Below are 13779 nucleotides of genomic sequence, written 5' to 3'. Positions count from 1 at the left end.
AATGGTAAAAACAAAAAATGAGTTATCAGTAAAATCATCAAGAAGGAAGGTCGAATGGTCCACCATTACACATCACAGAATCACATAGAAAATGGCTTCCTGGAGGCTGCTATTGGCAACAGCATCAGCTCCAAGATCCGGGTCTAAGACCTGGAGACAGGCTGACAATTGTCTCCCTTTCCATGTCCCTCATGTCCTGCAGAATCAAGCCAGTGTCAGCCAGCACAGGAGTGACATGTGGATGCCCAGACTCTTGCCACATCTGCCCAGCTCTACCACCAGAGGAAGACTGACGCTCATGGTCTTCGACCTCTTTAACATGTTCTTCCACACATATTTGTCTTTTTCTCCATTCAAAGCATAGTTTTGTTTATTTAGATTATACCCTCTCATCGTCTCTCTAAATCTACACGTTTCCCTCTTAACCCATAGCTTGCTTAAACAGAAAATAATAAATTTTAAATTCCCAATTCATAGAGTTCTAAAGCTTTTCATCCCCTTCTTCTTTCCTAGATGGCGTGAATCCCCTTCCTGTTACACGGCTTTCTACCACTAGTCCTCTTTAGACCCACCTGACACCCCACCCCCAACTTTGTGGTATATCATAGTTGAATAGAAGAGGAGGTTCCCACCCATTATTATTATTTTCCCGACCTCTTTATATTTCCTGTAAACAATAGTCACCATCTTCCCCCTCCCTTCACCTCTCACCTATCTCATTCCTGTTAGATGGACACCAAAGTTAAAGGTTTGTTAGTTTGTCCTCAACTTCGAATCTTATTTCCATGAACTAAAAATAATGAGTTTCTTTGGTAATATTTGCCCAGCCCCACTCACATCCACACCGTCCCTGGTGGGGACACTTTCTTGTTTGTTTGGAGTGCTTATGACCAGCCTAGGTCCTAGCCATAAGCAAGCAGTGAGACCGTCAGCCTGAAGCGTCACTGTGCATCTGATATAGTTGGTGTTTTAAGCTCCCGTAGAAGCATCCACTGGCAGCACTGCTATGATATACCAGCCTTCATCTCATTAAAACCTCATACTCCTCCTCACAGCTTCCTTCCGTTTGCTTAACCACTAAGCGTGGCTTGGCTTGCCACCCAGAACGAAAAAATTCTTTAAACCACTACCACTTTCAAAATCCAACTTTTTCTCAGTACCCAAAGCCGACGTGTGCAATGGCAGATGCAGAAAAGCAGAGAAGACAGAACCTTTTTTCACCAAAACACAAGCAAACAACGTCACGGAAAATGCTGACGGAAGTACCTGTGTTTGTATCTATCTCTTTATCTAAATAGCTACAAATTTCCTGTTTTCGTCTGTGTTTTTGAGAATAGTAGAACATTTCACTCACATGGGGCTGTCTAATTTCATCACTAATTTAAAGACCACATAAACCCAGAACAAATATTACTCAGCATGAAATTAAAGGAGCAAATTATCCTCTTAAAGTTCTGCACATCCTGGCTGCGGTCTCTGAATTCTCCTGATTCAGGAGCTTCCCCCTTAAGTCTTTACTTTTAATCACCCTGCCAGATGCTCTCCGGTTAACTGCCATGGTCTATATAACTGCCTCTATATAGATCCCTCCTTCCCCCGGCGTTTGGAAACTTACCGCTTTTACCAACGCCCCCTGCGCCCAGCATTACCACCTTGTACTCTCTGGACCCGCCTGATGAGCTGCCAGGGCAGCAGTGGGCTTCGTTTTCTACTTCCATTTTACTCGGGGGACCCGAGGAGGAAAAAAAGGAAGAAAAGAGTCACCGTGTCAGGTGCTTGCTCAGAGAGTAAACAACTCTAAAACTGTGTCAAAGGAAAGCTTTGGTGCACGACAAGAACCATCAGCGACAGGCTGCCTGCTGGTCCTCTGCTGGAGCGGGTCTCATAGCAACCACTTCAATTGCTTCCAATAAAAATCTGGCTTTGCCTCCCCCTCCCTCTGATCCTTCACTGTTTCACATCTCCACTGATCTCACTTGCTCATTCTGATTTTTCCCCTTCCCTCTGCGTTTTATTTCTCCATTGCTTTCTCATTTTTTTTCCTCTGCCTTCCCTCCTCCGTGTGGCACCCCCCTCCCTAGCTGCAGCAGAGGCGTTTAGGTGCACACACATTTGACGTCATTCCAGACTGAGGTGAGACTTAAGGGCAGACGCCATCTCACAAGCTGGCTTCCGCTGCTGCAGCTTCAGACACATTATTTTATTTTAATCGGAGTCAATTAATCAAAATGTTTCTGTGGCTTTTATCCTTGCTCTCTATCCTGACAACCTACCTTATGCAAATCAAGCACAAAAATCAAAGAATAATTCGGGACACATAAGGGTGAGCTTTTAGTGTTGTCGAAATAATACCTAAGAAGGGTTGCCCGCACATTGTGCAGTGGGGGTCCTAACATAGGAGGATAATTGAATTAGCTCCCTGTCCTGTCAGGAATATGAATCATCCTTATGTTTGCAAGTTATTAGAAACTAAGCAAAATAGAAGGCCCTAATAAGCATGAAAGAGATATACAATAAATATATTTTTAAGTCGTAGAATAGATTTTAGAAAAATCTAGACTGTTCTGTAGAAGGCCAAAGTCTTCCTCATCTGAATTCTTATAACCTTTTCCACTGCAATCTGAAAGTCTCAGAACAGTTTGAGTAATCTCTAATTGCCATAGTCAGACCCTGTCCTTTCACAGAGGTAATGGTGTTCTTTATGTGTCAAACCTTTTATTAGGGTTGAACAAGGCTGGATGCAGTCAAGTGTTTCATGAACAATGACTTGTCTTTCTAGGTTTTAAGCTCATCCATAAAGAAACCATATTTAATTGGCTCTGTATGTCACTATGATACGCAAGGGAGTAATGGGCACAGCGTGAGCGTTCAGTACCTTGTCCTGGTGGTTGGAGAGACTGAGAACACCGTAGCTACCAGGTCAGACTCTGGAGCTGGGTGACGTTATTCTAAAGCCGACTAAGTCTAACTCAATTAATTTTTCAGCAAAAGGACGTGAGAAACCCTATATTCTCAGTCCAGGTACACATAGCTGTATGATGTTAAATTATTTTGAATTTTGTCTTGAAGCATAATGCTGACAGCCAACTGTTTATAAATAAATACTTGGGAAGAAATATCTCTCATGGGATATGAAAATGTTAAAGATTTTTATCTTCTAGTATTTGTCAAGACTTTGATTTGATTATTATTGAATGCCAAGAGTTCTTTCTGGGCTCTGGGTGCCATTCTTTTGTGCATTTTGTTGGTACATAGCATTGTACGTAGTTCTATCCCATCCTGACACTTTCAAGTGCTTTGACCATAGTCAAAACACCTTTTATTCCTTGCCTTTAAACTCTACCTTTTCTTCTCCCTTCCCTTAGTCTTTTCTCTGCTTTCATGTCATTATATATAATATATACACATATATAAACATATATATGCAAACATATATATACAAACATATATATGCATATCTATAAGATATGCATATATGCTCCCTGCAATATTTTCCTCCCATCTGTGGTTTTCCTTATAGACTCTTTGAAGGAACAAGAGCTAGAGGGGGGGAATAAAGGAGTAAAATGATGCAATTATATCTCAATTAAAATATATTTTTTAAATATGAAAATATTTAAATGTTGATTCAGTTTAATTTACACTTGTTTTCTTTCGGGAATCTGCCATGGGACTTCCCAGCGATCCTGTTCCCAGTACATGATCTCCTTCCATTCTCCTTCCACTGCAGTTTACTCATGACCTAGATCTCTTAGTTTCTGTAGTAGTAATTCCATGATCTGGGACTAGACTACATTTTCTCTTGAGCTACAGAGGAAATCTAAGGGCCTCCTGGATGTGCCCATGGAAACTCTGTTTATATTTTAACTGCAGTGTCTAACATCTCCTTCAGCCTCCAAAAATGTAGTCGACGTTATCATCAGTTTTTGTAAGTGCGTTCAGCTCTTTCTGAGGTCCAGTTGTAGTTTTACTTCCCTTATATTTGATTTTCATGACCAGAAGATTCTATAATTTACCCTCTCATAACACAAGTTCTTTGCCCTTTCCTAGTTTCAGAAGTCACAAATAACCATCAACCTAGAAACCATGCTGACTCACATTTATACATCAAATACAAAATCATATAAGCTAATGGCTTCCAATGTCCCATGAAGACCCAAATCATCACCTGAGTCCATGGTCAAACTTTGTCTTCACACTCTGCAGAGTAGACAAGCAGTGAGTTACTTGACTTCCTCAAAATCATCAATCTTTGGTTGGATCTAATAAAGAAGTATGGCTATATTATAACTATTTAGTTTTAAAGACTATCATTCAATGAAATGCTATCATTCAATGAAAGAAAAACTATAAACAACGTTTAGCTGAGGTCATCCTGCTTTTTGTGTCTAGATCCGCTGTTGAACTCCTATGATCTTGAGCACATTACAAGCTTTCCAGCTGGCAGGCCTGCTGTCTGCTGCTCAGTTGTCCACATCGGCCATGCTGATTTTTGGTTATTGACAGTTCTGTCTTTGGTCATCCATGTTATTGAGAAGACTTATTCTGATATTGGGTAAGAGAAAGAAATACATAAAAAATTTTTTTCAAAGTAAACAAATGAACAGCTTACCAAAGCAGCCTGTGAACCATTGTGAGAAGGAATTATAGCTAGTGAATTAGCATTCCTCTCTATCGTTGATATATTCCTCACCCGAAAATCATCAGCATTGCCCTTTGCACATGGAAGTAAAACCCAAAACATGAAATATAGAAAGACTTCTCTAACTATGCCCTACTGTATCTCTTCTTTTAAATTCTAGGAGTCTGGTTCTATGTCCTGTGTTACTAAGGACCATAAATCCTTATTAATAATGTTCATATTCTAGACATTCTAGTTAGTGACTTTCATACTTTCTTTGATTTGTGGCTTGGCCAACACACCCCATGAGCTCTGTGTGTGTGTGTGTGTGCCTGTGTGTGTCTATGTCTCGGTGTGTCTGTGTGTATAGGGAGTTACAAGGGCATCTCTTGCAGCTATAGTACTACTCTGTGAAAGGAAACATTTAAGTAACCAAATCAGCACATAACAGATGTGTTTGAACTCAGAAAAATTGTCTAAAGTGAGATGCTTGACATTGCACTTGAAAGCTCATTTTTATTGGATGAAGACCAAGGTGCTAGGTTAAAAAGGAAGCACTTGACTCCCCTAGCATGGTACAAGCAAAATATAATTTACTTCAGTGCACCATGCTTTCCTCTACAGCCCTTTTAAAAAAGTACACTAAGTCAATGAGCAATACCTTGAGAAGGACCACGTCATTCTGTTCAAATGGATATAGTTTTAAACGTCTCTATGACTTATCCAGGCACCAAGTCACTGTGATATGTCTGCAGGAGAGAAGTTTGGAACACCAAAATTTAATTCTTTGCTACTCTAGTTTTCCTTGCATGTTGTGCTTCAGACCCATTTTGTCTTTTTGGGGATATGTACTGTGTGTTTTACACAGATACCTTGACATTTCTACTGACCTTTCTAAAATAATGCAATTGTCCATTACTATTTTTACCTCTCCAGAGCACAGCACTTTTCACCAGCTCAATTTTAGTGACACCAGATCTAAAGATCTAATGATTCATGAGGAGCAGAGCATCAAGGCAACAGAAGCGATGGCAGCTACTCCAGATCGGTAGTGCAGGCAGGTCAGAAATACAGCTTGGAAAGGGGAGGGTACAATACAGGGGAAGTGATGGCTGCTATCAATGCTTTCAGATTGTTTTCCCCTACTGTGAGCTAAAACCCAGGGAACTGGACAGCAGATTAACTTGGAAGATTAGTTTCTTTTGGTTGAGTGTTACAATTTCCTATTTTGTTTTCCTCAGAAGACTGGCTTGTGTTTGGAGATTGACTATCATCGAGTCTTACCCAGGCAAAAACAGGTGCCATGTGTTTATGAATGAGATGGCCCTATCATGTGCAGATACATTGTTTCAACCCAGTCCTCCTGGACCTCTGATTCCTATCATGTTTCTGCTCCCTCATCCATGATATATGCTGAGCACTGATGGATACTTGGCCAAGGGATCTTTAACTAAGTCTACTGTCTAGCCGGTATGGGCCCGGCACATTGGTTCAATACACTTTACCCTTCCATTTTCCTTCAATTTCCAAAGTTAATCCCAGGCCCGAGAACAATAACCAAATCCTTGATATCCATATTGACTTGTGAAGGTGTCTCAGACTGGAGGTGGGAGAGTTACAAAATACATTTAAACAATCAAATAATAACAAGAGCCAATTATTGTATTCTGATGATCACCAATAGATTTAAAATGTTTAAAATCTACTATCTTTTATATCAAAGGATTAATGGAAATTTGAATTCCTACAGAGTCAACATTTCCTAAAAATCAAAGTCTGGGCTCAGGATTATCAAAGTTGCCCTTTTGAGTTAACCAATCACATAAGACTGTGAGGCCAAGCTCTGAATATTCAAAGTAAGGCACAAAATCCTTTGCATTATGCATAAAATACCGAGAGGGGATCCTGCTGGTTATGCCTATTTGCTTGATTTCATCCACCCCAATTACAGTGAAGACAATGGAGAAGGTTCCCTGCAGCCAACACCACAGAATTAACCCTGTGTCTTACAACTGAGAGCCCATTCCTGACTTGCCAACACCATGCGAGCTGACCACCTGAAGAAGTCAAGCTATGATGGCACCAGAAGGCAATACTTCATCCTTCCTCCCAGCGCAAAGACGGAAATCAACTGGTCCATGAAGTGAGTGAGCTGTTGTTACCCATTGCCCTTATTTATGTCCTGTTGCCCTGACTGTATCTATTGTTATAGTATGGGCCCTAGTCTTCTACATAGCTCTGATTGCTATGACTGAAGCTGATTGGAAATATGAATAGCTTTTGTCAGCATCCTTTCACCTCTTTGCGTATTATCCCTTACTGCCACTCATTGTCATTGTGGTAGTTTGAATGAAAACTGCCCCCATTGGCTCATAGGAACCGGCACTATTGGGAGGCACAACCGTGTTGGAGTGGATGTGGCACTGTTGGAGGAAGTATGTCACTGGGGGTCAGCTTTAAAGTCTCAGAAGCTCAAGCGGGGCCTAGTTGGTCTCATTCTCTTCCTGCTGCCTGCACATTCAGACATAGAGCCCTCAGCTACCTCTCCAGGGCATTGTCTGCCTATGTGCCACCATGCTTCCCACCACGACAGTAATGGGCTGAACCTCTGAACTAAAAACCAGCCTCAATTAAATGTTTTCCTTCATAAGAGTTGTTGTAGTCATGGCGTCTCTTCACAGCAATAAGACCCTAACTAAAACATTTATTATCAAAATATCACTATTTGCAGATGATATGATAATGTACTTAAGTGACCCCCAAAAGTTCCACCAGAGAACTACTTAACCTGATAAACGACTTCAGCAAAGTGTCAGGGTATAAAATTAACTCAAACAAATCAAAGGATAAACGGGCTGAGAAAGAAATTAAGGAAATGACACCCTTCACAATAGTCATAAATAATATAAAATACCCTGGTGTGACTTTAACCAAGCAAGTGAAAGATCTGTATGACAAGAACTTCAAGTCTCTGAAGAAAGAAATTGAGGAAGATCTCAGAAGATGGAAAGATCTCCCATGCTCATGGATTGGCAGGATTAATATAGTAAAAATGGCCATTTTGCCAAAAGCAATCTACATATTCAGTGCACTCTCCATCAAAATTCCAACTCAATTCTTCATAGAGATAGAAAGAGCAATTTGCAAATTCATTTGGAATAACAAAAAACCCAGGATAGCAAAAACTATACTCAACAATAAAAGAACTTCTGGGGGAATCACCTGACTTCAAGCAGTATTACAGAGCAATAGTCATAAAAACTGTATGGTCTTGGTACAGAGACAGGCAGGTAGATCAGTGGAACAGAATTGAAGACCCAGAAATGAACCCACACACCTATAGCCACTTGATCTTTGACAAAGGAGCTAAAACCATCCAATGGAGGAAAGATAGCATTTTCAACAAATGGTGCTGGTTCAACTGGAGGTCAGCATGTAGAAGAATGCAGATCGATCCATTCTTATCACCATGTACAAAGCTTAAGTCCAAGTGGATCAAGGACCTCCACATCAAACCAGATATACTCAAACTAATAGAAGAAAAAGTGGAGAAGAGTCTCGAACACATGGGCACTGGGGAAATTTTCCTGAACAAAACACCAATGGCTTATGCTGTAAGATCAAGAATCGATAAATGGAACCTCATAAAACTGCAAAGCTTTTGTAAAGCAAAAGACACTGTTTTGTTCATTAGAACAAAATGGCAACCAACAGATTGGGAAAAGATCTTTACCATTCCTACATCTGATAGAGGGCTAATATCCAAAATATACGAAGAACTCAAGAAGTTAGACTCCAGAGAGCCAAATCACTCTATTAAAAAATGGGGTACAGAGCTAAACAAAACATTCTCAGAATTCTCACCTGAAGAATGTTAAACATCCTTAGTCATCAGGGAAATGCAAATGAAAACAACCCTGAGATTCCACCTCACACCAGTCAGAATGGCTAGGATAAAAAACACAGGTGACAGCAGATGCTGGTGAGGATGTGGAGAAAGAGGAACACTCCTCCATTTTTAGTGGAATTGCAAACTGGTACAACCACTCTGGAAATCAGTCTGGAGGTTCCTTAGAAAATTAGACATTGAACTACCTGAGGACCCAGCTATACCTCTCTTGGGCATATACCCAAAAGATGCTCCAACATACAGCAAAGACACGTGCTCCATTATGTTCATAGCAGCCTTATTTATAATAGCCTGAAGCTGGAAAGAACCCAGATGCCCTTCAACAGAGAAATGGATTCAAAAAATGTGGTACATCTACACAATGGAGTATTACTCAACTATCAAAAACAATGACTTCATGGAATTCATAGGCAAATGGAATGAACTAGGAAATATCATCCTGAGTGAGGTTACTCAAGCACAGAAAAACACATTTGGTATGTACTCATTGATAAGTGGATATTAGCCAAAAAGCTCAAATTACCCAAGATGCAATCTACAGACCACAGGAAGCTCAAGAAGAAGGATGACCAAAATGCAGATGCTCCCACTCCTTCTTAAAAGGGGAAAAAATATTCATAGGAGGGGACATGGAAGCAAAGTTTAGAGCAGCTACTGAAGGAACAGCCATTCAGAGCCTGTCTCACATGTGGCCCATATATATACACCGAACTAGATAAGATTGATGAAACTAAAAAAATGCATGCTGAAAGGGACCGGATATAGATCTCTCCTGAGAGACACATCCAGAGCATGTCCAATGCAGAGGTCAATGCTAGCAGCAAACCATCAAACTGAGAACACGACCCCCTTGGGGGAAATTAGAGGAAGTATTGAAAGAGTTGAAGGAGCTTGCAACCCCATAAAAACAACAATGCCAACCAACCAGAGCTTCCAGGAACTAAACCACTACTGAAAGACTATGCATGGACTGACCCAGGGCTCCAACTGCATATGTAGCAGAGAACATCTTTGTTGGGGCACCAGTGGAAGGGAAAGCCCTTAGTCTTGCCAAGGTTGGACCCCCAGTGCAGGGGAATATGGGGGAGGGCAATAAGGGGGATGTATGAGGGGAATACCCATATGGGGGAGGGCAATAAGGGGGATGTATAAGGGGAAAACCCATATGGGGGAGGGGGTAGGGAAAGGGGGCTTATGGAGAGGAAATCGGGAAGAGGAATAACGTTTGAAAAGTAAGTAAAGAAATATATAATAAAAAAATTTTAAAAAAACATTTATTAATTTTCCTCCTTCTTTCTTTTCCTGCCATGGTCACCTATCCTCTTTCCAGCTACATGTTAGTTCGTTAACTTTTGTGTTGAAAAATCCAGGAATTGATGTCTTATGATGATATAAAGGTATAAAAATTAGTTAAAATTTCTTACTGTATTTGTAGCTATGAGCAATATGCTCTCTTCTATAATATCACAAATGTCCCACATCAGTTTAACCACCCCCATTAGTCAAAAACAGATAGTTATGAAATAACTGTAGTAACCTCATCATTTCTGCTTCTGTAAACATTTTCCTTCATGGGCCTTAGTCATATAGGTTAAATTTCAAACCTTTATCATGGTACTTAATCATATATAATAATCTACCAATAACAGAAAAGATAAAAACTGATGTGGTACAGCCTCTTTGTGTTGTAAGAAACCGTGGGTTTGGGCCCATTGCTTCTCTAGAGAACTAGATTGACTGAGTCAGTTGTCTGGGCCTGTTAGTGGAAGGAAGATTGAAATCTCCAATTCTGGGTTGGGGATTTAGCTCAGTGGTAGAGCGCTTGCCTAGGAAGCATAAGGCCCTGGGTTCGGTCCCCAGCTCCGGAAAAAAAAAAAAAAAAAAAAAAAAAAAAAAAAATCTCCAATTCTCCAAATCCATGCATTCTATTTTGTGGATCTACTAAAACAAATTACTTGCGTTTCTATCATCCCTGTATCCTTAGGCTATTCTTACAATTTTTTAAATGCATTTTCATTTATTCTTTGAGAATTTCATACAATATATTTTATCATTTTCCCTCTCCCAACCATTCAGATCTTCATACACCCACCTAGATTTTGTGTTCTCTTTTGCTATTAAAAACAAAGCATCAACAAAAACCATAGAGTTCAGTTTGTGTGACCAACTACCCCTGAGCATAGGGCCTGCCCTGGAGCGTACTTGATATAACACGCTATTGAAGAAAACTGATTTTCCCTCTCCAGGTGGCTATCAACTGTGAATGGCTTCTTGGCTAGAGGAGGATTTATGTCTCCCACTCCTCCCCCATGCTTGGATTTTGTATGGCTTGAGTTTGTGCAATTCTTGCCTTTGCTGTCACAGTCTCTTCTGACATCGTTTGTGCATCAGCCTTGCTGTACCTGAAAAACTCTGGCTTAGAATTTATCACACTTTTGAGATGGAGTGGCACCACATCAATCAGTTAGTCTTGAACTCCTGGAGTTGTCCTTCTTCGGCCTCCTGAGGGGCATGTCACTCGGCTGTTTTCCAGAGTTAACCTTTCTCTTCGTGGAAAGGACTAGGCCTACTTTGAAACAGCACTGTGGATCTCATTAGAGCAAAACCAAAGTCGTCTTGAGTTGATTTCCTTCCATTAATTTTTTTTTTAGATCCCTCAATTTCCAGTGATTTGGGGCACAGCTAAACTCCTATAATATTTTTAACAGTGGCTTCGCTGACTTGAGACAGCACTGCATAATGTACTAAGTTGGCATTTACTTGGAAAATAAATCTTTGTTCAATTTTCTTATTCTTATTATAGTTCTGTGTTTAGACCTCAATATATTACAAATGGTCCCATTTTCTATCAATATATATCATGGTAAATATCTGATCTGGATAATTGATATTTTCTATCCATCAGTGTTAAAATGCTTTTCACCATAAAAATATTATTAGTTAAAATTATTTTAAAATATATACAAGTATTGCAATGAACATTTAAGCTATAAAACAAAGCAACTTTTATAGAGCTGGACTTCAAATAAATATCAGAAAATATTCATCTGCATTTTATTGGCCTGAGGTTTCAATCATAGTTTCCTTAGTATGTCCTTGGTACAATTATAACTGATTGGTGCAATAATGACTGTAAAAAATATATAAGATCTTATCTGTTAACATCTGAAATATATTTAGATTTCATTTGTCATAATTTTGATACAGTATATCTTAGCTTGATCCTATACAGTTCATTATCAATTGAACACAGATAATTTAGATTATTTTGTTGTGCTCCTGGTCTGAATAAGTTGAAAGCTGCCATAACTAACTTAATGAACACTCTCTAGGCTGACTTGGCAGTGGAGATTTTTAATATTTTGCTTGGATAATTTTATAGGATGCTTCAAATCCCATAAGACACTATTGATATTAACATTAACATAGCAGTTTTCTAACTGAAATTGAGACCAGTGTTCGTTTTTGCCAATGCTAGTTGTAAGGCTGTTTCTATTTTCTTCAGAGGTAAATTAGAGGACCTTAAATACACAGCATAAATTTCATTGGATAAGATACCCCATAATCAATAACTATGCTTTGGACACTAAGTATCAGGCACTCATTTCTTTACAAATGAGCTTGTTATAACCACACAAGATAGTGGAAAACCATTATTATGACCATGTGAAGTAATGGGAAACTATTTTATAGCAAAAGGAGCCTCATTGTGGATCTGATTTTTTTTTAACAGCTTACTAACAGAGTGGAAATATGCACCTATTTTCACCCCTCGGGTATTCAGTCATACTTTTGCAGAACAGAAGTCTAATATATGTGATTCATGTCATTCAAATGACATAGAAATTTAAGACTGGGAATAGCCTTTAATGGACTACAATTAGGTATTAAGACGTCCATTCATTTGCCAAGCACCTTGTAAGAGTGGCCTTTTGAGCTTCTTAGTCATTCCAGATCCATAAAATGTAAATACTAAGTTGAGTAGGGCTAGATCAGTGAGGGGATCCATCATGATTTTTAAAAGATCAGAGGAAAGACATATTAGGAAAGCATTGAAATTTTTAGCCTACACTGCTTAGGCAAATGCTAGGAGAGAAATCTGAAAAGTAGTTTGAAAATAAATAATGGTGGTCTTGTTTTTCCCTTCCTGCAATTTTAAGAACTTTAAATTTCACTCTTTAGTGACATCAAGCCAGAGATGATTCCCAAACAGGGATGGTTCCCTTAACAAAGCCTTTCCAGAAATACTCTGAAGCATGGATTAAGATCTGGAGAACCCAACAGCAGTAAAATCTCTGTGTTAATTATTTCAGTTACCTACTGGAGAGAGTTTGTTACTCTCAGCTTGTCATGATAGCTCTGTGAGTGAGGATCTCGGAAAGGAAACGTATCTTCTTATGGACAAACATCTGCAAATGCTGGTGCTCTCTGGGTGCAGAGGACCGAGAAGTGACAAACTAAAGGCTGCACAACATTCTGCTGTATGCATGCATTGTCTGACGATTACAGTAGAGATCTAATGTCATCCCTGAAGGTGCAGGGATTGTCAAGCAGGGACCTGCATGAAGTAAACCAGTGCAATATAAATAATAGGTCAAATTTTGATTGCCTTAAAATGTATATTATTTTAGAATATCTAACAAGATATACAAAAAACAGTTTCAAAGTGTGATTTTTTAAGTCGAAGGAGGATATTTTCATTTGGAGATATAGAATATGAAGGCATAAAGTTGTGCGTTTGTTAGAAGCAAATGAAGACGCAACAGACAGTGAGATTCTATGTGCAGTGCTTGATCGAAAGCTGCAAGAAGAGACGCCTTTATGAACAATGTCTTGAGCAAGAACACATCTAAGCAAGGAACTTACTGCAAATTTTGGTTCAATTTTAATTGATTAAATACTATTATTTTCACATATTCATCCAAGAATAAGCAGGTGGAGAATTAAACTATGATGAGCAAAGACTAACAACATCCAAAAAAAATTCACCAAAGAAACAAGTCTTGGTCAGTGCTACCCAGTGCCACAGACTGATCCTGCAAGGGTGATCCTGGAATGAACTGTGTTATCCACAAAGGACTTAGAACTCATTTGTGCATGTATGTGATCTTGGTAGAAAAACCAAGATGAAAATAATCAAAGAGGCAGGAAATCATTACTGAGAGTCAAGGGCAGGGCTCAGTCATACGCTTTCCATCTCAGAACTTGGTGACGACAGAAAGGAGACCCCCATGCTTCCCATGATCAG

At 39.4% G+C, this 13779-nt stretch overlaps 2 protein-coding genes across 2 annotated transcripts in view; one reads left to right on the top strand and one right to left on the bottom strand.

Moving 5' to 3' along the window:
• The window catches only part of Rit2 (Ras like without CAAX 2), a 168587-nt gene extending 166521 nt beyond the window's left edge, over positions 1-2066 (bottom strand). The window contains exon 1 of the mRNA XM_032885855.1: positions 1616-2066. Within this exon, the coding sequence (XP_032741746.1) occupies positions 1616-1718 (103 nt within the window). The 5' untranslated portion in view covers positions 1719-2066. The remainder of the gene's footprint in view (positions 1-1615) is intronic.
• Positions 2067-6663: 4597 nt separating this feature from the next.
• Positions 6664-13779, top strand: part of LOC116884926 (MLV-related proviral Env polyprotein-like) — a 33535-nt gene continuing 26419 nt past the window's right edge. Inside the window, exon 1 of the mRNA XM_032886146.1 lies at positions 6664-6764. Within this exon, the coding sequence (XP_032742037.1) occupies positions 6664-6764 (101 nt within the window). The remainder of the gene's footprint in view (positions 6765-13779) is intronic.

The sequence above is a fragment of the Rattus rattus genome, chromosome 15 (assembly GCF_011064425.1).
Source record: "Rattus rattus isolate New Zealand chromosome 15, Rrattus_CSIRO_v1, whole genome shotgun sequence".
NCBI lineage: Eukaryota > Metazoa > Chordata > Mammalia > Rodentia > Muridae > Rattus > Rattus rattus.
This window is presented reverse-complemented; position numbering and strand designations above follow the sequence as displayed.